At 47.9% G+C, this 26,102-nt stretch overlaps 1 protein-coding gene across 1 annotated transcript in view; it reads left to right on the top strand.

Annotated features, from left to right (window-relative positions):
• LOC142571296 (parathyroid hormone/parathyroid hormone-related peptide receptor-like) overlaps nt 1-26,102 on the top strand; it is a 523,250-nt gene that overhangs the window by 197,767 nt on the left and 299,381 nt on the right. Inside the window, exon 3 of the mRNA XM_075679543.1 lies at nt 621-731. Within this exon, the coding sequence (XP_075535658.1) occupies nt 621-731 (111 nt within the window). The remainder of the gene's footprint in view (nt 1-620; nt 732-26,102) is intronic.

Below are 26,102 nucleotides of genomic sequence, written 5' to 3'. Positions count from 1 at the left end.
CCATCTAGCCCAAATGAATGTTGTCCTGAATTTCCTGATAAATAGGGAAAAACTGGTTTTGAATATTGTCGGGATCGCCGGTCCAGATGCCACTATTGCTAATGCGAATAACGGATCAGCAGCCGCATCCCAGTGATGATGATGCGTGGACGTTGGTGTCGGACTGGTCACGTAATCTTCTGTGGATCTCGGAGCAAGCGTGGCTTCATAAGTCAACGCCGAGAACGATCAAGGGGTGACTGCTGGGCCACGGCGGCAAGTGCCTGTGCGTGGGCCGTGCTCCCGGCTGGGGCGAAGGTTAATCATTCAGCGGAAAGTGACAATTGCAGGAACCGTGGACACATTAGTAGCATCGAATTCGCTCTTCGTGCGCACAGTGATATTCAGGTTGGGAGGTTTAATTTACAAAATAGCGTTTTGCTCACGCGAACCACTGCTGCCCCTTCCTGATGAGTTCTACGAAGAACCTTAGAAAGAAGCCAGGGCCCTTTAATGCGTAATTACAAACTCAAATAATAAAAGAAATGCAGAGTAAGCAAACACTAAACAAAAAGATGGGAATGGGTTAATAATAAGCCTCTTTTTTCTTGTTGAGAACAGAATTTTCTCTTACGCTGCAGGGAGCCTTTGCCCGCGGGTGTGGGACGGCATCCTTTGCTGGGACAGCGTGCCGGCAAACACAACGGCCCGGGTACCTTGCCCGGCATACCTGCACGGCTTCGACACGAGCCGTAAGTATGCTACTTATCGCTCGGCGTAAGGTACACTTTGCTGCAGAATTGAGCATTGAACCAGAAGGAGGCTACGTAGACGCGCGCACGCACAATGCCACTGCACTGGTGCGTCAGCCTGCACTGAGCCTAGGGCTTGCTTACGCCAAGTATTTTACCTGTAATGATTCCGCGCTCACGTAAAAAATTCGGCAGAACCCATCTCACGATTACTGTCGACGATAATGATTTAGAGTTGAATTAATATGTTACGGTGGGAAAAGAGGACAATGTCGGTGACGGCGCAGACGGCGAAGTCGCAACAGCTTCTCGGGATTCTCAGCTGCTGTTTGTGTACGCCTTCTAAATACATCGTGTAAATAGTTTTATACCCGTGACATTTTGATGAAGATGCGGGGTAATCGACGCAGAATCTCCATGGGCCGTCCTTCTTTTTGACCAACACGACAGATGACGCCCAGGGACTTTACGATGGCTAAATTATGTCTTTCGCTAGCATCTTGTCTACTTCCGTTTTGATGACGTGACGTTCCGAACCTGAAACGGGGTAAGGTCGCCGATGGATGGCTGGATCATCGCCTGTATGTATACGATGTTGGACAAGTGACGTCTGGCCTAATGGTCGGTTGTTCAGGTCGAATATATGCTTGTAGGAAAGCAATAGACTGCAGAGCTTTTCAGGAGTGACATACGGGGCGATCATTTTCCTAATGTAGTTGTCAGTACATTTGGCAGACCGGAAAGGCTCACAGGAAGCGTAGACGACAAAAGTCTCAACGCAGCTAACTTCGAAAGCAGTGATCGTAGCCAGGGTGATATTTTTAGGCAGAATTTGCTTAGCGAGCTCGAAATCTACCACAGGGAGATACGTGCGATTTTCTGTGACCTTCAGTATTGTTTGCGGGACGGTAACGTTGTGGGTGAGAACGATGGCAGTTATGGGAGCATATATGTAATCACCATCGGGAACGCGCGTAGAAGGTGACATTTCGATGTATGTCAAGGCCTGTGGTGAAACGTGAACAAAATCAGTCGGCCTTAGGCGAATTTCGTGTGGTGTCGGAGGGACGTCCAGTAGAGCCAAGTCAAGACGCACAGTACTTGTGGAACAATCAATGAGCGCTGAATGGACGCAGATAAGGCCTAGGCCTAGTATGATGTCATGGGGGCGTTGGTCAAGCACAGGTAAAGGACGACAGTATGGCAGCCGGAAATGCTCACCTGTGCAGTACACATTCCGACCACGGTCACCGTGCTACCGTAGGCAATTCGTGCGAACTGAGTAACGGCAAACCTTACAATTTTCTTTAAATTTCGGCGTAGGCGGCTGGTCATAATCGACATGTGTGCTCCAGTATCTAATACTGCTGTGACGAGTATGCCAGCAACTTGGACGTCATGAAGGATATATCTCGTAAACAGCCTCAAAGGAGGATTTCGCGGCGAATGCGACATTGCAGCGCCACCTCGAGGTGCCGCATTGCCTTGTTTTCCTGCTGAGACGGTCCTGGGTAGGTCGGCGGTGGCGAGGGGTGAACCTGGGGCTGACGTGGCTGGCGACGTTCAGGCGAAGGAGTACAGCGACGAGTCGACCTAGTGGCGTCGGAGGCGTCGTAGAAGCGACGGGGTGAAGAACTTCGGGGCGAACATGAATTGCAGAAGGTGTTTCGAGGAGGAGACGGCCAATGGCTCCTGCAGTGACGGGAAACGTGACGATTCTGCCGCAGCAGAAACAGATCGGCCTGTCGTTAGGTGCGCGCCAGTCCGATGGATTGCTGGTAGTGTAGGGATAACGGACAATGTGAGGTGGACTGCAATATTACCGAGGTATAGGAGCAGGGTGGGTGTCAGGGCGACTCAAGGAACAGGCACTGGGAAAACCCATATTGGCGATATCCTGGCCCCCCACTCCCTCCCCCTGTGTACATAAAGCCCTGTTTTCCATGAATAAAATTCAGTTGAAGTCCGGCGTTCGTGTTGTCTTTCTCTTCTCGTTCGTGTTCAATTGTGCGCTGGAACGATGTTTCATAATGCTAATCATAACCAACTAGCCCAGCTGTCCATACTTATCCTGGCGAACCACAGACTGGATCAGCGATATCGTCTCAGCAGTGTTGTCCCAATACGTCTCTTGAGGCGAGGCAGGAAACGCTGCTTCCAGTTCGCGGCGTACAATTCGGGTCATGTTTTCGCTTGGTCGTGGCGAGCTAGATTGGTCGGTGGGATCAGTACATGAAGAGGTCGCTGCAGTATTTGGACGCCGTGTAAATTAATTGTATATACGGCGACCCTTCGCCTGCTCGAAACGGCGGCATTCTTTCATGATGGTGTCAACAGTCGAGAAGTTTCTTAAGACCGGAAGGTTGAATGCGTAGTCCGCGATGCCTTTGATAATGTGTGCAATCTTGTCCGCCTCTGGCATCGAAGTCTCGATTTTATGACAGAGGTCTTTGACGTCCTGAATGTAAGAGACATACGACTCGGTAGCAGTTTGGGCAAGCGTGGCGAGTTGTTGCTCGGCGGCTAGTTGTCGACCGGTCGGATTGCCAAAAACGCCGGAAAGCTTTTCTTTGAGCAAGTCCCAGATGGTTAGCTCTTCCTCGTATGCGTAAAACCACGTTCGCGGTGTTCCGTCGAGGTAGAACACGACATTGGCCAGCATTATGGTCGGACTCTACCTGCTCACTTTGCTGACGCACTCATACATATTCTACGTTCCATTCTCCTACGTCAACACCATCGAAGCTAGTGAACTTGCCGGGGTCTTGCGGCTGAGGCAGAGCAATGAAATGGGTATGCGTAGTCGGAATTGCAGTTGCAAACGCGGTGCCTTTCACTGGAAGCATGGTCCCAGGCTGGGTGAGACATCCGCTGCGGAGTTCCGTGGCAATGATGTGTTAAGTCTTGCTATAAAAACGCGTTGCGGAAATCGTGCCATCCTAGCATTGCTGACAGCTTTCGGGAGCAAACACGCAGGCTCACGGCGGCAGGTTATCCTTTACATCTATTAGTATCTGTGGCACAATCACTGCTGAAGGAAATTGGAACCAGGGCACCTTTATCTGGGAAGAAGCCTTGCCGTGCAAGCACACGGGGAAAAAAAAGAAGAAGGCTTAAAAAAAGAAGAAGGCTTAGCTTGGTTAAGCCTGGAAGATTGCGAAAGCAATACCCTTGGCTGGGCCTTGGTTCGGTTGATGGTGTGGACATGGTTGCCCTTTGTTAAACTTATGGCTATACATCATCCGACATAGCGCAAGGCAGCGCGCCGACCACTGCGAGGAGCCGAGCTGTAGCCCCATTTATCCTCCTAGCGTGACGTCACACCAGCGAGCGCCATCTCTCGGTAGCGCCGCAGCAGCGGCACGCAAGGCTTCGCCTCCACCATCGATGCCGCGAGCTGGGTCCCCGTCTCTCGGTCTGGCGTGACGTCACACCAGCGAGCGCCCTCTCTCGGTAGCGCCGCGGCAGCGGCGCGCAAGGCTTCACCTCCACCATCGATGCCGCAAGCTGTGGCCCCGTCTCTCGGTCTGGCGTGACGTCACACCAGCGAGCGCCCTCTCTCGGTAAGCGCCGCAGCAGCGGCGCGCAAGGCTTCGCCTCCACCATCGATGCCGCGAGCTGTGGCCCCGTCTCTCGGTCTGTCGTGACGTCACACGGTCACGTGACGCGCAGCTGTGTAAGGAGGCGCCACGACCACCGATGGGCCGAAAGTGCGAGCAGTATTGCTTTCGCAATAAAAATAGTGGTGATGTCGTAGATTCATTCGATCGCGCGCCGTGTAAAGAAAATTTTTAAAAGATGCAATGTGAGAGTGGTGTTTTCAGCACCGGAAAAATTACTGGGCATGTCTGTGAAGGTAAATCTAGGTGCCACACATAAAAGAGGCTGTGACACACAACACAGAAAGAAGTTCGTTGACTGCGCTGAGGGAGTGGTATATTCTATTCCACATCAGTGCGGCAGAAAGTACCTCGCACAGACTGGACGATGTCTGAACGAAAGATTAAAGCAGCATGATTATAACGTTTCAAAGGCAGTCGCCGAACACCTTGGGATACATTGTAGAGATTGCGGATGCCGGCCATACCTTAAGAAATGCAAGATCGTAAGTAAAGATAACAGCCAAATGAGAAGAGAGATAATCGAAGCCGCTCAGATTGTGCGTGTGTGAAGTATGTGCGTAAGCATGCCATCTGTCTCCCTTAGTTCAAACGAAATAGATTCCCTCACGCGCTAATCTGACATTTTGTATCCTCGTTCTTTTTTTTGCGATATTGAGTACAGCAAACATGATCACGTGACAAAGCCGGCTTGGCATTGGGGGATGGCCCTGTTTGTACAAATTTTTTGTCGCTCCCACCTTTGGCAGTATCCTCCTGTATTTATTCCACTGACAAGGAAATCAAATAGCAAGTAGTGCTCTGTGGTGTGTGGTTCTCTTCTGTGTGTCTAGTCAAAATATTGTGCAATCCAACCTCTGATATTTAGATTGTTTCTTAATTTAAGCACCTACTTACTAGCATCTAAGTTCAGCACAGATTCGCCCATTTCATCGTGTGATCATACAAAAACGTCTCAAGGACAATTCATCTGCATATTTTTATCATTTTAACATCCAGAGCCTCCGCAAACACCACGATGATCTTATAGTGCTTTCTTTTCATCATCGATCATACGTTTTCGTTCATATGCTGATCAGGAACATACTTCACCTCATATGACGGTATCTTGTACGGAATTTTCGGCCATGTTTCGGAATATTGCCGCTATGAGGGTAATCGTGGCGACGGTTCAGCGATTCCTAATATTTCTGTGTTTTCTTACCGGCGCCCGTTCGAATAGTCATTTAGTACCCCACTCTGAATCAGTATGGATAGGAATTGACCGTAATGATTTGCAAATCATCACGTGGGTCAGCTGTGCGCGATTCACTCATTAGCACAGCACATTTTTTTTGTTTGCTCAAACCGTGACCACGCCCACCCGCGAAACCTCGATCCTGGACCTCATATCCATAGACGCCCAACTAGCACAATATGCTTATAGCTGCAGTGTCTTCGATGGAATGTCTGATCACAAATCTGCTTTGCTTACGCTTAATGTCGCATGCGCGCTTGAGAAGCCATCCTATAGAAACGTCCCTGATTTTTCCCGTGCCGACGCCAGCCCTATTATTGACATGCTTGCTTCATCGTTCGACGACTTCTTATCATGTAGTAATTCTTTCGGTGTTGACAGACTGTTGGCAATGTTGTCTGGCACAGTAAAACATTGCATACATCATTATGTCCTATATAGGTGTATAAAGCGCCACGGTCTAAAACCTTGGTTCACGCGACAAATAATCCAGCTCATTCGCCCATTAAGAGGCACTGGAAGCCCCCGTAGCTTTCCTTCTCCCGACGGGACATGCCTACTGACATGCCTAAAAGCTACGCTGAATGCTACAATCACTGAGGCGAAACATTTTTACTTTAAAAATACGGGGGGAGGGTTGCCTCACTTTGAGCGTGTGACGTGTTTTCTGTACCTGCAGCGATTCCAGATACAGCCGCGACTTCAGGTTCTGGAATCGCTGGAGATACAGAAAACACGTCACACGTTCAATCGAAGTGAGGGAACCCTCCCTTCGTCGTACACGCGCTGCTTACGTCATCTGATGAAGATTAGATAAGCTTCCATGAACTTTCCTTCAACCCATTGTGAGCAAGGCTTCCGTAGCGAAACCGAAAGGTCTTAAAGATTTGTTCATATTTAGCACATGTTTTGGTCGGTGTCTCGTTTTATTGCTTCATGCTGAAGTGGTGGAAAATTGTAAACCTGAAAAAAACTCCGTGGAAGGGATAAAGACTGAGAACCAGTTCCAACAACGAGTGTTTTCCGTTGATAACGATCCAAAAATCTACTTCTTGCACATGCTTTGGAAATGACTGGATTAGTGGAAAACAAAGGCCTTGAAAAGGTTACTCTGATAAAGGAAACTCAGGCTGCTGGCTTGGTAAGGCTTCGAAGAGCATGGGATGTCGTATGGCCTTTTTGGGAAGACAGGCACTGACTGACTAGAAGATTGGTTTGGAAAGTATAGGCAACTGGCAGGTGCACAATATCCCGTTTCCATCAGACAGATTTATGAAGTCGAAAACTGCCGACTATTTCCACTGACCAGCACTGGGAGTGTGTATGCGAGCAGCTACAGGCACTATGTCCGAGCTGCAACGTTGTTGTAAGCAGCGAGACTCTCTCCAAGATGCAGGACGTCTTTCCGATCCTGGTCTACGTTGCAGAATATGCAGTGTACAGGACCTTGAAAGAGTTGAATTGCGCCAAATACAGGGACGTGTTGACCGTGGATAAGATGATCACAGTCTCTGCCGCTCACCACGATCTCGTGAAGCAGTTGGACCGAGGAGGTCCAGTCTACCCATCGATGTTGGCACTTCGTTGCTCACAGCTACGTTGTCGTAGAGCAGCTCGCAATGCAGCGACTAACTGCTACTAGTGCCCGAGCTACGCCAGGTCGTCACGAAGCTGACACTGCACTTGCTGGCCAACGAACAACAATCTGGCTTCGACGCCTGTGACAATGGTGTGACGAGCGAAGTAGCGTTAAAACATATCCTGCGGTGCAGCACGAACGTTTTGCTGAAGAACTTTTGTAGCAAGCTAAATGATAAACTTCTTGACGCTGCCGATAACTAAAAAAAAAAGGAAAGCCACAACTCTCTAGGACAACTAGGGATTTTGCAGTGACGTAGCCAGAAATTTCGTTTGGGAGGGGGGGGGGGGGGCGGCTAACTTCGCAGCTCGGCCTCCTCCTTATAGAAATTGTCGCAGGATCAAATACATTAAACATTAATAATAACTGCGCTGCCTTTGCCAAAGACGCTGCAAACGAATTCTTGAACGCTACGCGCAGTCAAGTAAAATATGTATTTTTCATAAAAAATATACCCGTATGTCTCAAAAATTGTGCCCGAAATAACTGATATCAATCCTTCTATGTTTTCTGTATATTTAACAAGTAAATCAAATATCACGCGAATTTTAGGACTGTATCTCGTTCCAACCAGCGAAGCAGCGCATGCCGCTAATATGAAAAATGTAAAGGCCATGACATGAACAAGTTGAGGACAAATATTTGATTGAAACTTTGTTAGCCTCCCGCCTTTCTCTCATTTGCAGTTCTTTCTCTATCTCTGTCATTCAAGAGCCTTGTTTATATTTTTCTACATATGCAACGACGAGGGACAAATCTCAGTGACGCTGTCCTTTGTTAGAATGCATTACGCAGGAGCAGCTGTCACCGGTCGTGTATTGCAATTGCTCGGAAATTATAGTCGCAAGAGAGAGTACATCTAAAAAGCAGGAGTTCTGCAAAATATACGAGGGCGAATCAAATGAAGCTGAGCTAAGGCGAATATATGACAAACGGGGCACGTTATTTAAAAGTAGTCTCCATGAGCATTTACACATTTGTGCCACTGATTAACGAGTCGCGTGATTCCCGTCTCATAGAACTCCTTGGTTTGCTGCTTCAAAAAGTCTGTAGCTCACTCTTTCACGTCATCGACCGACAGGAATCTCGTTCCCTTGAGCTGTTTTTTTCAAATGCTTCAAAATGAGGAAGTCACAAGGCGACAGGTCGGGGCTGTATGGCGGATGTTGCAGCGTTTCCCACTTGAACTTTGCCAGTTTTGTATTAACCACATCAGCGACGCGGGGACGGGCATTGTCGTGGAGCAAGATGAACCCATTCCTCAATTTTCCACGTGGTTTGTACTTGATTGCGACGAGTAGCTGATCCGACGTTCCACAATATCGGGAACAATTGATAGTTTCTGTAGGTTTAGCAAAATTGATGAATAATGGCCCCTGATCATCGAAAAAATGCCAACATTTTTCCAGCAGAAATTACGGCCTTTGCTTTACTTGCGCGTGGTGAATTCAAATGTTTATACTGTAAGCTTTGCCATCGTGTTTCAGGCTAATAGAAGTCGCACTATTATTCGTCCCCAGTCACAATTGCAGACAAAAATTCCTCACCTTCATCGTGTTACCGGATTAGATGAGTCAAGGCAGCACCGAAGCTCTCCGTCTTCTGGTGGCGGTTCAATATCTTAAGCATCCATTGCGCACACAAGAGGTGAAATCCCAGATAATCATGAATTATGGTGTGACCCGAACCGTGATTGATGTCCACACGCCCTGCCAATTCACGGGTGCTTATCATCCGTTCTTGTCTAACCAGCCTTTGCCAATTTGTTAGGCGTGATTGCACGGTGGCGTTGACCTGGTCTTCTATTGTATTTGCAACTTTCGCGTCCTTCTTTGAACCGTTTGATCCAACGCTTCACAGTGGCCAACGAAATGCAATGTTCAACGTACACGGCAGCCATACGGCGACTAATTTCTTTTTGGGAAACATCTTCATCTGTCAAAAACCTCGCGACACCACGCTGTTCAACTTTTGGAGTGTCCATTAGGTCACACAACCATGTTCAGCCCAGTGTGTGCGAGCATTAAAGAACCTTGATCCTCACACCTGCGTGTCACTTTTCTAAATGAGAGATGTGTCCGTGCCACGTGCATGCCTTCCAGATAATGAAGCGAACCATTATTGTGCAGGGTGGGTTGGCTCCCTTTCATTTTACTCGCCTTCATATATTAGAAATGCCATGATACAATGGAACATACAAATGCCAAGATACAGATTGATAAAGGGCAAAAATGTGTCACTGGAAGCAAAGTTCACTGCGCATATACGCAAAACGTCGCAACAAGATATTTAAATATACGTATAAGCAATAAATCTACGTATCAAAGAAAAAGTCACTATATATGATGCGTCAAACAAGGCAAATAAACATCTTGCGCAACCACAGATTCAGAGATCAGAGCCCCCTCACCCCACTCCCTCCACTTCCCCTGATGTATCACGCGTGACGGAAGGCGGCGCGCTTTCTCCCAGCTTTTCTCCCTTGCGCGCACAAGACTGAGCCTCCATCGTCGGCTCACCCATGCGCCCCCCCCTTTACACTTTCACTCGCACATACAGCATGCGGTGCGCGGTCACGAAGTTACCGCCCCTGAACTTTATACGGAACATGAGGGCGACGGTGGGAATGTCCATGTAAATCATATCACAGTAATATAACAAGAGTACCCGGCAACTGAAGCGTCCCGTGGCCCATTACTTCTGCAAACGACGTAATAAAATTGAATTTTCACCATGCGACAATTCGCTGTGCCACGACAGTACTTTTTCTTCTTTTGTAGCGCGGGGGGCGCCTAAATGAAATAATGCAAAGGAAAGCATGTCGGCCACAATCGAATGCCTACTTTGGGCACCTAGTGTGACTGCCGAAGGAATATCGAAGAAAATGTGAGACGCATGGTCCACAGAGAACGGTACGCGTACTGCTCGGTATCCTACAGCGGCGAAACAAAATTTTGCGGTGAGGTTGCGCTCAAGTGAACGCGTTGAAATCCGTTGAGTTCCCGTAGTGATGGCGGCGAGCGACCATGCAGTGTTTATTTTTGTCATCTGCTATCCGGAAAGCGTCCAAAACACTGCCAGGCGAAAATCCACTCGGACAGAGAAAAACGAACGCGCATCGAAGTTCGCCGCGCGGTGGTCGATGCAGCCCGAGAAAAACGCATGCGCTCTGGCTGAATCGGCAGCCCGCAAGTAGCGAGAATAAAAACAAGAAGAAGAGTGTCAATGTGACCCCGCGAATAGGAGTCCAAGTAAAAAAATAAATAAGAACGTAGTCACCTTTACTGCCTTTGGTGTCTTGACATGGATGCATTGGCCCAGGATAAAGAAAATGTTGATATTCTTTTCTGTGACATCACGGCACAAATGAACCACCATAACGCTTCGTCTCATTGGACCTCGCTGCGTGCTTTGTCAACTTGTCTGATAGTGTGTTGATTTCGCTTCTCTCGTTGTACGGTGCGCTGTACGTCTTTAGAAAAGTGAATGCACCTTTGGCTTCAAATGTTTATAACAACATTAAACCCACGTAGTTTCGGCATTGAAAATCTAAAACGTGACTTTGGAAATATCAGTGCACCTTTCGCATCAAACTTTTATGAGAACTTTATGTCGATAAAGTTTCAGAATTGAAATCCAAGCGCTCCCCAGATTCCGCGGCCTCCGCAAGATGCCGCGACGAGCCCACACGCCATCCAAAGACCTTTGAAACTTTGTGCTCGGATGGAGCTCCTTGCGTTACGATATGTGACTGCCGGTGCATAGGCGTTGCCGCGAAATCCAGCCCGATTTCGCAATGTTCGCGCTAAAATGTCTTTTCGAGCATGAAAAGGACATTCTAGACAAAATCGAGCATGACTTCCGGCGCCGGAAGTTGTTTTGGTGGGCGGTGCATAACAGCACGAAAAAATGAAAAAAATTTCGGCAGCGGGGGAGGGGGGGGGATGAAGCCGCATAAGCCCCCCCCCCCCCTAACTGGCTACGCCCCTGCAATATTGCGCCTTATATAGCGCAATATAGCGCAATTTAGCGATATATATAGCGCAAGCACAACACGAAACTGTATTGGATAAATAAAGGGTTTGCCCCTATAACTTCCTTGCGGTCAAATTTCCTTTAGAATACATGCATGCTGGGCGCGATAACGTAAGGCTATTCCAAACTGAAATTATTAAAAAGTCTGGATGCCAAAATGACGCGGCTGTTTATGCGTATGCGGGCGAGAACCAGCGACGTCTTTCAATCAGCCCAATCAGCAGCCTCCATCGTTGCCGCCGGAAGCATGTTTTGCTTGTTTTTCACTCGTAAAGGGACCGTACAGCAACTATATTGTAGATATAAAGCCTAATAAAAGAGCAATTGTTTGTCGCTGAGAGCAAAATTATTGTATAATGAATTGACGGAAAATAGGTTGAAGCGCACCTGAAAGTAAAGAAAATATTTCCATTTTTCGAGTCATAGCCACACGTGCGTCAATTCCGCATCCAACCCATTTCGCTACGCACAAGTAGGGTGGCGGCCGCGTGAAAACAACTGATCGCTTCTGTGGGCCACACTTAGTGTATTTTTGCAAAGTAACGCTGTCGGATTAGATGAAATATCGGCTTCCGAAATTTACTTTTGCCCTGAAAGAATTTTGGAAGCTGTGAGCATCATGGAGACTGTGAAAGCCTAGTGCTCGGTGAGTAAGCACATCGTTCTTTCTTGTGCTTAATGACTGAACAGTAGCTTCTGAGCATCTGCGGTGATCGCGTGATGTTTACTTTTGCTTTTATTCATATAGGATACGGAAGGATGGATGAAAATTGGAAGGCATTACATCTCAACCCATAGCTGGTAAGTAAACACTTTGTATCAATGATCGTAACTACCTCTGAGTGTGTAGGTACTGATTAAAATCGAAGTGTCGTCTTTAACAGGGGCTCATTTTTTATGCCACAGGCTTCTGCGCAGTGATAAATACCCTCTGCGGGCTGTACAGACCTGTACAGATAGTTCAGATGGTTGTAACTTGCACGAGAAAAGCGTTTCCTGGTTATTAAATTGCATTAAATTTCACGTAACATTTATGTCGTTATAAAATAACACAATAAATAAGTGTAACCGTTATGCTTTAAAGGCATGGTGATATGTCAAACGGTACGATTTGCTGGTATTAATTCGCTGCGGTCGCGCGAAAATTGTGAGCAAGAAAAAAAATAGCGACCCCAGTGAAGGGACCCCGCGTTTCGCCGGCGCAGGCCACCTTGCTTATTGAGTTTACCGACCAGCACCCGTACTTGGCAAGAGTCGCCAAAAGCCTCTTACCAACTATGAGTGCTGCTCAAGAAAAAAAAAACTCTTTGGGGCGAAGTGGCTGCCGCGCGCAACGCGCTGGGGCCGGCTGTTAAAAGAGTCCTGCGCTGGCGCCTGTATTGGCTGCGGCTATGCTACGACTGCCGCAATATTGCGGTACAGGTGGGGGCGGAGAAGAGGTGAGCTCGCGGCTAGCAACATCTTCGTAACGTATATCAGCTCACGGTGGTCATGCATTTGCAGGAAAATGGGAGATGGAAAGTTGGGCGGGCTGGAGGGCCGGGTACTCTAAGTTCTTGGAAGAAGCGGCCCAGGCTCCGCTCCGGTGGGTTTTTTCGATGACGACGCCGAGGTGCGTAACAATTTTTGTTGCTATGTGTACCGATTTGGGGCAGCTACACCATTCGGTGGTGGGGAATATTTTGCTGTTGTCTGCTTCTGTCTGTTTTTTTGTAATTCAGCCCACATGCCATCACATGATATCCGTGCTTTTGAGAAATGAGAATCCTGCGCCACTGCTGCTAAAGCAATGCTGCTAAAAGCACCATGTAATTGATTGTATGGCTCGTTATTCCGTAAAGCATTAGTAACTAGTAGTGATAGCATTGAGTCACTAGTATGTCACATGCTGCATCAAGAATTTTCTGTAGAAATTGAGTAAATATAAGTGAAATAGACATTGCAAACAGTGGATGGAACTTAATCAATTTCATTACGTTCCAGCAGGACAGCTCCAGTGACGAAGAGCGTCCTGCTGTTCCTGTGCCCCCTGCCCCTACAGCAGCTCCCCTTGTGTCCATTCGCACCGAGGCGGGCACAAGTGGCACTGCACGTAAGGCACTTTAGCAGCTATTGCATTACGAACGCATTACTTAAAGCAACAAAGCAATGTCTGTTAAGACCTTTTAAACAGGAATTATGTATTTCTCTTATGTAACTGCAAAGAAAAAGTGCCTGCCTAAATGTAACTACAGAATGGAACCATATTCTGTTCGACTATTAATACCATTTCTAACGCAGCTTCTGTAGCATACAGGCTGCCATGTAGAAATTACTAGCAGTGTAGCATTTCATAATGCTGTGGCGTCTTTTGGTTTATGCATGTTTGGTGTTCATTTTGTGAACGCTACTCCACTTAGTAGCGGCGAGGTAGTCGGCGATATCGCGGGGGCGTTCACCTTGCTGCGGGCGCGGAGCGTTCACGGCGAAACCTCGCCGTCCCATCTCCCGGTATGGACATCGTCGATAGACGTGACCCGCTTCACCGCAGTGGTAGCAGAGCGGGCGGTGGTCAGGGGCGCGCCAAATGTCCGTCTTCCTCGCGTAGGTGCGCTGGGCGACGGGTGGTCGTGCTGGCGGCGGCGGACGACGGAACTGCGGCGTGACAGGGCCCTGGCGCGGTCGCGGAGGGGGACCTTGACGGCGTGCGACGGCGGCGTAGGTCATCGCTTGCGGCTCAGGCTGGGGCGATTCAGGGGCTACTCCAAGTTGTTGTTGGAGCTCCTCACGCACGGCGTGAGGAGCCACTTGGGGCTGTGATGATGGGAACAGTTTTGTAGCTCCTCCCGCACGACAGCTCGGATAGTCTCGCGTAGGTCGTCGGTGGCCAGTGACTGAATTCCGGCGTAGTTTGTCGAGTTCGTGCGGCGGTCGAATTGCCGGTTTCGCATCTCGAGTGTCTTCTCGATGCTGGTGGCCTGGCGAAGAAATTCCTCGACGGTCTTCGGTGGGCTTCGTACCATTCCGGCAAAAAGTTCCTCCTCCACACCACACATCAGCAGGCAGACTTTCTTCTCCTCGGACATTTCTGAGTCGGCATGGCGGAACAGACGGCTCATTTCCTCAGTGAAGATCGCAATCGTCTCATTCGGCAGCTGCGCTCTGGTCTCCAGTAGAGCTTGGGCTCGCTCTTATCGCACGACGCTTGTAAATGTTTGCAGGAAGCCGCTACGGAAAAGTTCCCAGGTCGTTAAGGTGGCTTCTCGGTTCTCGAACCACGTCCTGACCGCGTCTTCCAATGCGAAGAAGACATATCGCAGTTTGTCGTCGCTGTTCCAGTTGTTAAACGTAGCGACTCTCTCGTACGTCTCAAGCCAGCTTTCCGGGTCCTCGAAAGTTGAACCGCGGAACGTCGGAGGCTCCCTGGGCTGCTGCAGCACGACGGGGGACGCTGGGGCTGCCATTAGGGTTGATTTAGTGGCCATCTTCCTAGTCGTCTCAAGCAAAAGTCCGTGCTCCGGAGGCAGTCCTTGCAGCCTGCGGCTACCTCGCTGGTTCTTGGCGACGTTGGTGTCTTCCGCGTGAGGGCTTGGGTCACGGCTTTGTAGGGGCGTCCGGTACATGAACGCAAAGCACCTCCACCAGATGTCACGTGGTCGTGACGTCAACTAACACAGTAGCAATACTGTGAAAGGCAAAACTAGCTTTTATTGGGCGAACCTGTGCCCACAAAACAGGCTACACTTAAAGCACAACGAGAGCGGCGAACATAGTCGGCGATAAGAGCGCGTCAGCTTTTATAGAGCAGTCATCGAATGTTCCAGACTAATCGTTCGGACCCGCGTGCCTTCCACAAAGTTCTACACCATTCGCGTCAGCTGATGAAATCAGATAACATAACGTTCGGCGACAACAGACAGCGGATAGAAGCATCGATAACTTTCCAGAAACTTCGGACACATGCATGCGCGTCCCACACTGTGCGATTACATTTGTTAAGGCCAGAATACATGGAGCGAATATGCGACGAATAGTCGGCGTTCCACGCCCGGCGGCGTACGCGCGACGCGCGGCGGCGGAGAAAACGTCGTTCGCCGCCGATCCAGCTGGCGCAGAAAAGTTCGTCGGGCGGCGACGATAACGGAAGCGGCAAACGAGCGGCGCCCCAAAGCGAGCCAATCAGGTCTCACTATCCGCCCCGACTTCCGTCTAGGCTTCCCCGCTTGTCCGTGTATCCCGATCCCGCTCTATCGTTCACGCCGGTCTCCCGCTTTTCGTATTCATGGCATCCAAAGCGGCGCGGCTGGAATTTCACAAGTTAATAACAGCCATGGTTAGACAAGCTCACGTGCGCTACTTTCGGGTCTGCTTGCTTCGGCCGCGCGCGCGTTGAGCCACAGAACAGAGCCGCGGAGTTGGAGGAGCCGAAAGTTGTTTACCCGCCCAGTGTTGCCACAACGCATAGCATCGCCGCTTTCTTTAAACTACATCGGCACATGAATGTCTCAAACACATAAAAATCACTAGAAATCATTTCTAAACAAAATTTTACGCGTTTTTAGAGTGTTCCGTAATTCAAAAGCGATAATAATTGTCGTTAAAGTTTTTTTTGTCATGTGTTTCACGACAGCGCATTTGCCTCGTCTAGCCACACTGATAACAACGCAGCGACTCGCCGGCGGCGGCCGCCATGTCTTCGCACCATGTAGCGCAGCCCGACGAACATACGGCGTCGCGCCGCGGCAGATTTTCTGCCGCCCGAACTTCGTCGTGAAAGTTCGCTCCATGTATTCTGGCCTTTAGGCGGCGAAACGTGGTTGCCCGATAAAGATAAGTACACGTGTCAATATCCTGCGGTGTCATGTCGGGACGAGTTTACGCGAATGTCACGTAGGCCAGCTTGGTGTCCCAGTCGCGGTGATCTTTGCAAACGTACATAGACAGCATCGCTGTGAGTTTTCTGTTCAGACGTTCCGTAAGACCGTTCTTTTGTGGGTGGTAGGCGGTGGACAGCTTGTGCTCAGTGGCGCAAGAGCGGAGGAGGTCGGCCACAACTCGAGACAAGAATGGGCGGCCACGGTCTGTCGAGGTGCAACGTGCTGGAGAATGACGTCGTGAGGGAGACAATCGGGGACGTCAGTTGCGCAACTAGTCGGCAACGCCTTTGTTATCGCGTAGCGTGTCGCGTAATCAGTAGCGACAGCTATCCACTTTTTCCCTCTTGTCATTGTCGGAAAAGGGCCAAGCAGGTCAAGGCCTACGCGAAAGAAAGGTTCAGGGGGAACTTAAATTGGATGGAGTCGTTCGATAGCTGGCAGGGGAGGTTTCTTCTCGCATTGACACAATTCGCAAGTTGGGACATAACGACGCACAGAGCGGTAGAGATCTCGCAAGAAGAAGCGGCGTCGTACGCGGTCGAATGTACGCAAACGTGTAAGGTGTCCAGCCGTCGGTGTATCGTGAAGTTGTTCGAGAACGACGGATCGCAGATGACGAGGAAGGACAAAGAGCAACTCAAGGACGTCATAGTTGATATTGTGGCCGTAGATGATGCCGTCATGCAGCACGAACATGCGGCATGGGCTGTAGGTGCTGCGAGATTGCACTCCGGCGTTGGACTGTAAGGGTGCGTCGCGTTGTTGTTCAGCGCTCATGTAGGTCATGTCAGTCAAAACCAGAACGCAGGTCACCGAATTATACGCAACAGGATCGGGAGGATCCACGGGGTGATGCGAGAGGCAGTCAGCGTCCTTGTGCAGACGTCCAGACTTATAGTTGACAACAAATTCCTAGAGGCGCAAGGCCCAGCGACGAAGCCGTCATTTGGGGTTCCGGAGGGAAGACAGCCAGCAGAGGGCGTGGTGGTCTCTAACGACCGAAAGCATGCGGTCGTATAAATATAGCCGGAACATGGCGACAGCGCAAACTAAATCAAGCACTCGAGCTTGGTGATGAAGTATTTTCTCTCAGTAAGTGACAGCAGGCGGCTAGCGTAAGCTGTCACGCAATCGGTACCATTCTGCTGTTGGGCGAGAACAGCGCCCATGCCGTGGCCTCTTGTGTCAGTGTGGACTTCGGTCGGTGTAGAAGGATCAAAGTGGGCAAGTATGGAAGGGGTGGTCAGAAACCCTATGAGAACGGCGAACCCGTCAGCTTGCTGAGGGCCCCATGAGAACGGCGTGCTCTTTGGCGGAGCAACGTCGGCGAAGTTTTTGACGAAACGGCGAAAGTAAGAACATAGGCCGACGAAGTAGCGCACGTCAGAAGCAGAACGTTGCGCAGGGAAACTGCGAACGGTGCAATCTTTTCCGGATCTGGTTATACACCGGATGCGTCAACCAGGCGTCCCAGCACGGTAATCTGACGGCGCGCGAGTTGACATTTCGCGGAGTTCAGTTGGAGGCCGGCTTTTCGGAAGACCGCAAGAATTGCAGCGAGTCGGGTAATGTGGCTTCCGAACGTGGGAGAAAAAACAATAATGTCGTCAAGATAACAAACACAGGTGGTCCATTTATAACCTCGAAGAAGAGAGTCCATAAACGTTCAAATATCGCAGGAGCATTGCATAGGCCAAAGGGCGTGACTTTGAACTGATATAAGCCATCCGGCGTGATGAAGGCCGTCTTCTCGTGGTTAATTTCATCAACTGAAATCTGCCAGTAGCCGGATGGACGAGAAGTATTTAGCTCCGTGGGAGCAGTCCATGGCGTCATCGATGCGGGGTAGTTGGTAGACGTCTTTTCGGGTGACCTTATTTAAATAGCGATAATCGAGGCAAAAACGCCCGGTAACACCTCTTTTTTAACAAGGACGACAGGCGAAGCCCAAGGGCTGGCTTATGGTTCGATGACCCCTTTGCGGAACATTTTGTCCAGTTCTCATTGGATGACTCGACGTTCAGCATGCGATACACGTTAGGGACGTCGATGAATAGAATTCGCGCCGGCAGTGTTGATACGGTGGTGAACAACAGATGTTCGTCCTAGAGGCCTGTCGCCGAAATCAAAGATGTATAGGTACGATTAGAGGCGGCGACGTGTATCCGTGGCCTGAGCAGAGGTGAGGTCCGGTGCAATCATCTTCGCGAAGTGATCCGTTAGGGAAGCAGAGCTGTGAGCTGCAATTGGTGCTGAAAAACCGCTCTCGGCATTCAGACTTTCAATTTCAAATTCCGAAGTGTTAGAAACGCTGGCCAAAAACATGCCGACTGGAAGCGCTTGAGGGCACAGGTTGAAATTCAAAAGCGAAAGAACGACGCCGTTATTAGTAATCGTCACCAGCGTATGCGGAAGAGCAACATTCGGGGTCAAGAGCACGTCGATGACGTGGCGAAGGACATATTTACCGTCGGGAATCTGTGGCTGTGCGGTCAAAGCGACGTGACTGCCTCAGATGATAGATGCACATCTTGAAGCGAACACAAGTGTGGTGGAGCGGTGATCTGACCATCGGCAACTTGAGCCAGTTCCAACTAAAGAACGCCGATTGCGCAGTCGATGCGAACGGAGTGATGGGATAAAAAGTCCAATCCAAGCATAATGTCGTGAGGGCAGTTGTCGGTCACAGCAAAGAGAACAGAAGTAGGGCAGCCGGCTATAGTTATACGCGCAGTTGACATTCCAAGTACTACCAGCACGCCGCCGTCGACCACACGAAGCACTCGGGCAGCTGCTGGGGTCAGGACCCTCTTTAAAAGTCCACGTAGGCTAGCACTCATCACAGATACGCAAGCTCCAGTGTCGACGAGTGCTTGGACAGGTAAGCCGTCTTTTTTAACATCATTACACTTCTCTGTGCGAACAGACAGAGGATTTGCTGCAGAAGTAGCCAATGCAGCACCACCTCCTAGGGCTGCATTTCTTAGTTTGCCGAAATGGTGCGGCTAAAAGCCACAGGGGACGAAAGGCGACGTGGCTGTGGCGAACGGGAGGATGGACGGCGCGTTTGCGGTGAACGAGACTGGTCTCCGAGCGGCGATGGTGAGCGACTCTACCACGTGTTCCTGGCAGAGTTGTCGGCACTGTTAGACTCGGTGGTGGGCGAAACATTGCGGGAATTTCCATTAAAACGGCTCAGGGTGGCCGGCGTACGAGGTCTTGAGGGCCACGAGTTGTGAGAGTATCTGGCGACATGACCAACCTGGTGACAGTTGACGGCTGGTCGTCCGCGGTTCTCCACTCAGTTGAGTTGCGATAGCACGGAGAGAAGCGTCGGGGTGGAGAGAAAATAGCAGAAGGGCGTTCATTGGCTCTGGGGTTGGCGATAGCATACACACTAAGAAAAAAAAGAGTATCCCTTACTCTTGCCTAAGAGTCTGTACTCGTCACGTATACGACACACTTTGTGGGAGACACCCGAACTCTCTTTTGGCAGAGAGTCCCGAGACTATCTGTGCTCAGTACAAGGTGTTTACGTGACTCCGCACACAATAGCCATGCATACTCTGTTGTAATAGCCGCCTATACCCTCTCAAAAGGGTAACAAGACTAGTGCTGATGGACTCCATTAACAATTCTAGATGAGTCAGATGACTCAAGATAAAGTGTCACATGGACACTGCAAGAATAATTCAGGTAACTATTCTAGATGGCTCTGATGACTCCAGCAGTGTGTGTCAAGTTACCCTTAGTGCGTGGGGCCGGTCTCTTGCAAATAAAGTAACTAATCCATGTATGTCGTTTCACTCTTGGATGGCAGTATCGAGTCGCTTTTCAAGATGTGTCAACAACTCTTGCTGTAAGTACACACGACTACGGCTAGTTCTCAAGAAGAGTACTGTGAAAAGACAACATAGGATAACAAGGAATCCACAGTAAACTTTCCAAGAAGCACATGGCAGGTTAGCAAGAAAAAGTTAATATTTCATCAATCTTTGCTATTGTCTTCTGGAATATTCAAATGTATCAGTCAGCACAGAATCACTATGAAAGCAAGACAGTTCTCATTACTATTAAACTGGAATCAATAGCGAACCAAGCAAAACAGTCTTAAATATCCAATATGTAGACTGCAGCTGCATATGCATGACATTGCAATGACACTCAAAACCATAAGGAGACCGCAAAATATTATGTAACTCATGTAGAAGTTTAATTCACCACGGCACAAGTCGCTTATAATATGTAAAAAGATTTATAAGTTCAACCTATTTCCCGGTTCTAAAAGACTTAACTTACTGTTTGACATTCTAAGCAAGGTACACAAAACAAATAAAAAAGCCTGCACTTATGTACAAAGGAGACCCATATAATGAAGTGCAATAAAAATAATATTCCAACTTAGATAGCCTTATCTATGGATTATACTATGCTTGCTCAAAACAACTGGTTGGCAATTGATAATCCAATGTAAGAGTAAAAACAGCTGTCTTACGTTATGGTACTCTTGTTGGCACTTTTTCCCACACAATTAGTGCATGTTAGCGTGAGGTGAAAATTGATCTGAAAAACACCGCACTAAAAAGTTGTGCATCAATTTTATTCTGTCATACAACATGCAACAGTGTATAAAAGCTTCATAACTGACAAAATTACAAAAATAAATACAGCAACATTTATACTGATCATTTATTTATGTTGAGAAACATACTCTTGCAAGAATAAGTATAACAGCTGACAGATGATTTCACAGGTAGAAATAACCACTAATACAAAACTTGCCATAATGCAAACACGCTGACAAAATATGTAGCATAGGTAATTGTATTTTGTTCCGGCAAAGATAGATCATGAATGATGGGGACAAGGGAGGAAGCAGAACACATAAACTATACCCAACTGCATGCACGCAGCTGTAACAATACACCCCCCCCCCCATAGTGCACAAAGATCTAAAAGAAACAAAGAGGAAGATGTGAGGAAGGCTTCTTTTACTCATCACAAGTCATCCTGTAAGAGCACATTATGCACTGGCTGTAATCTATCCTCAGCACATATGCAAATAAGTTACGTTAGGTGCCACAATTACAAATCATTCATACAATGTTCTTGTGATTTTCCTTATTCAAATCTTTAACTTAGCAAGGATGACCGAGTTACGTAAAACCTCCCTACGGCTTGGCACATATACAGAAAGAAGTGTTTCTATAAACACTGGAGGTCACGGACGGATGACTGACACATACCTCTTTTAATTCTTTTGTCTTTGTCATTATGATTATCTACCACAGTAGTCCTTTGTAGAGTGAAACACATCCAGATAATACACTGTGGGCAACCAAGTGTGAATACCTGTTCTCGATTTCTACCTTTCTCTGGTGTCCCGCTAAAGTAACAATGGCGCAAAGGAATGCCTTCCAAATGTATGCGTTCCCATACAACAGGAGCAGATGATAAATAAAACATCTGTGCTTAACTTTCCACTGCCGCTCCAATCTGGAGTGATTTTTTTGCTTTGTTGTGTACACTCGCACAGGTGCTACGTAGACCCCCCCCCCAGGTAGCACAAAAGAGATACGTAACGTTTTCGTAGCGTTTATCCAAGACGATAAAAACGGGTTAAAGAAGACACGAATGAGAGAACTTCGGCGGGAAAACGTCGTATATCTCTGCTAATGTCCGGATTAATTACTTTCTTGAGACGATCTAGAACAGGTCTGCAAGACGTATTCGAAAAGCTGATCTAGAAATAGGATTGGGAAAGACACAAGCAATCCCTTTGCCAAAACTATTCGTAACCAATTTCTAAACGTTTTTAGGACGTTATCAAAAAGCTGGTCTAGAAGCGGTCTTGAAAGGTTTACGATCATCTGAAGCTAACTTTCGCGGGTGACGGGCGCGATCCGACATCGTTGTTCAAAACACCCGTTTAGTTTCGCCTCACGCGACTGGCCTATGCCGCGCAGATGTCGTCAGCCGCACGGCCTAGGCCAATCGCGTGAGGTGAAACTGATCGGGCGTTTCGAACAACGATCTCCAATCGCGCCCCAAATGAGTAGAAGCATCGGTGTCGACTGTAAGAGCCATGGCGCAGTGCCAAGCACTGTTCCCCGCATGGCCGGCGCATCCTCTACCAAGTCGCACGAAAATGAGCCTGTTAGAAATAATAAATCCTTAATACCGCCTTTAGTAAGCTACGATGCCTACAACCACAATGGGAATGACATCCTGCAAAGAACAAATGGCCACGTCTTGGCAGGTGGCCAGACCAAGCCCTTCATGCCAAGAGTGCATGAAATGAGAACATTGTGACAAAGCAAAAACACTTTATAAAATGTAATGCTTATGCAAGGTTCGAAAAAACTGTGTGAGAAATGCAAATAGAAGTAAAAGTATATCAACAATGGCAAAAGTCGCCGAAAGAATTCGTAATGAACTCCAAAGTGAACATTCACTAGTACATAAACAAAATTCCAAGTACACATACAAAAATGAACAGAAAAACCTGGAGTGTACTAAAGTGTCTAATTTATCATAGTAAAGTGCACGTGCTATTAGATGGACTAGAGTTATGCAGAAGTGACATCGGAGCGAATGGAAGAAGTAGACTGAAAAATGCAAGAGTATGAATCGGATGGTAACTGCCTCCAAGCAATGTTACCAATCAGCTAGAAGCTTGAAAAGAGCACAAAAAGAAATACCACCGCATACCATCATAAAGCAATCCTGTGACAGAAATAAAAAAAATGGGAACAATGCAAAATTGGGAATATTGCCTTTAGGATATATCAAAGAAGGTAATGGCGAGAAAAAATAACCATACAACAAAAAAGCAATAAAGTGAAATTAGTACAGAATACTTAAACGGGGGATTCAGTATAACAAGTGAACACTACTGTAGTACAGCGAACGATGAGACAGTAATGCTGCATCTTGCCACTCCAGAACGTGAGAAATGAATACGCAAGCCTCATATTAGAAACTTACATAAACATGGAAATAAACTGGAATGCACTGGAAGCTGCATTTGTGTAACAAAGGAAGCAATGGTCATAATAAATAGTAAGTGTTTTATCTAAAAAGCCCTTTACAAGAGGCAAAGTTGTACCTCTCTGGCAAAAACAAAGTTGCAACGAATAATTTGCAAACCAGCAAATACATTAATTAGCACACTGACATGTCACACTTTGCGCACATCTCCAGTCTCCTAAAGTAAAAAAAAGGCACTCTAAATGAGAAAAACGTTTAACACATGTAGCCCAGAGCAAATTGTTTGCCAGTTCACTCACACTTTCACATCCAAAAACATTTGCCACAAAGTCCAGGCACAGTTCCACTGATGTTTACCAATTCACCCCCACTTTCACGTCCAAAAATATTTGGCACACAGTCCAGGCAGAGCTTCATAGATAAACAGCTTGAGAGCACCCTACTGATTATTGTGCAGTCCCGCTGCTGGAAATAGAACTGCCGCACATGCTGGTAGCGGTTTCAATGTAGACACACTTGATGCCCTGGACAGGTATGCTCAGATATCTGCGCTGGTGCTCCATTTTGTCGAAGTAGACACATTGATGCACTACGCTGGTAATTGAAATGTTTTGAAATCACAAGTATTGACTTCACGAGAAAGACTTGCCCACATACCACCACTGGCATATATACGCACTTGCTCTTCACTCAGTAGCATTGAACTTAAAGTGTTCCCTATGTGGGAGCCATGTGTAAAACCGGTGTCACACGACCACTCGCGATCGCGATCAAGCCCGATCCGGATCGAAATTATCGCTGTGACTGGCTCACTCTCGTAGCTTGCGCAGAGGAGCCAATCACGGCCGAGAAATTCGATTTGTAACGGACTGGATAGCGGCTAAAAGAGCCTCGTGTAAAACCGGTATCAAATAATGCACAGACGTATGCTAGGAAAATGTGCTGCACAAGGACAAAGAACTGCGACATGCCCTGTTGTGCGAAGCGCGCGAACAGAACACACACATATACACACATACACACACATATATATATATATATATATATATATATATATATATATATATATATATATATATATATATATATATAAACTGCGAGAGCGCTTCGCGAACTCCATGCGCACACATGGCACCCTCAGGAACTCGGCAGGCCGCCGACGAAGTAAAGCGCGAAGGCGCACAGCGTACATTCCGACACATGTCCCAAACTGCAAACAATCGCACTACCTAAAGCATACAAGTTATTTTATACCAAGGGCATACTCGACTCACGTACGGAGTATCCACAAGCGAGTTATGCAGGGTACATGCTGTATCCATTCGCCAAATAGTAAGATTGATAACAAGCACAAAGCTACAAGGGACTCAACACATTACTACCATTTGAGGTGTCAAATAAAATCGAATTTGGCCGTTTCATAAATTGGACACAATATATGGACACATGTGGTACCCGGTAATACCATGAAATACCCATCACGTGGGTAAAGGGGGCGAAAACACAATCGAGAACCTGAAGCGCAAACGATAAAAGCATGGTATGGTGCACGCAAAATTCTGTCAGTGCGCTGTAGCGCGAGGGAAGAAAATAGGGCGAGCACTTGACCTCACCTTTCGGGATACCGCACTAGTAATGAATCATTAAAAAAAGCCTGTTTGAACCAGTTCCCTTGTCTGCAACACTCTTGCTAAACGGGAGACTAAAATACCACAATGACGGCTCTATTGCGGAGATCGGCAAGGTGCGCAGACAGAAATTTTGCCGCCTTTCTTCGCATTCTGCAAAATGCTTTCTTGTTAGGATCACGCATAGCGGCCAATCCCGACGCTAGGGACACACAGGCACGATTTCGTCCCTCTAACTTTCGTCCTTATACTGCCCTTAACGCCTTAATTACAGCGTCAGTGAAAAGGCGCCTCACATAACATGACAATAAACTTGAAGAGCTGATTAGTGCCCTCCACTCCGCGCCCTCCAATTGAAAACACTACTGATTTCCAAATTAAACTACACAAACAGATCGCACAACCCAAACTAACAAACTAACCCAACAGCACATTCAGAACAGCCGCTATCATCCACAGCGCAATGCAAATGCGATAACGCTATTATGCCCGGCTCAAACAGGTCGCACAACCCAAACTAATCACAGAATGTCGTTTTCTTGACAGCAAAGCACTGCAACACTTACATGACAAAGGCCAGCGGCAGCACATTCCGAACAGTCGCAAACAGACTATAGTGTCATGCGAGTGCGATAACGCAACTATGCCCGGCTTCACGAATAACGTGGCCGCCTTGGTCACATAAAAATTGAAAACACTACTGATTACCAAATTAAAACCACACAAACATATCGCACAACCCAAACTGATGACAGAATATCGTTTTCTTGACAGCAAAACACTGCAACACTTACATAGCAAAGGGCAGCGGCAGCACATTCAGAACAGCCGCAAACACACCACAGCGCAATGCGAGTGCGGTGACGCGACGACGCCATGACGACGCGACTATGCCCGGCTCGCCCGACATCACGAATCACGTGGCCACCTTGGTCACATGATTTGACGACGGTATCGCCACCTTGCGCAAGGTTGGATCGCGTTGATGGGTTGTTGAATATTGTAGAAGCCGCTAAAGAGGCGGACGCGCCGTGGCGTGGCGGTGGCGCCTTGAGTCGTTTTCAAAACGTATTCACCCCTCGTTTTTAAGCTGCCTTGCTTCCAACGTTATCAAAACGTATTTACCCCTCGTTTTTAAGCTATTTTGTTTGGAACGTCTTTGATGCGTCGATTTTGGTCAAAAATCCGTTTCAGACGTTGAATCCCTTAATACGACGTTTTCAAGACTTTGTGTGCTACCTGGGGGCCTTGGTGCCCAAAGGAACTCTCACACCACACCAGGATGTCATTTTTTTTAATTCTAAGCGAAACTCTGGTTATGGGGGACAATTGTGAACTTATATTTATGCTTTGTATCTTAATTATG

The sequence above is a fragment of the Dermacentor variabilis genome, chromosome 2, assembly GCF_050947875.1.
Source record: "Dermacentor variabilis isolate Ectoservices chromosome 2, ASM5094787v1, whole genome shotgun sequence".
NCBI classification, from domain to species: Eukaryota; Metazoa; Arthropoda; class Arachnida; order Ixodida; family Ixodidae; genus Dermacentor; species Dermacentor variabilis.
The sequence above is the reverse complement of the archived record's forward strand: the minus strand, read 5'-3'. Positions and strand labels throughout refer to the sequence as shown.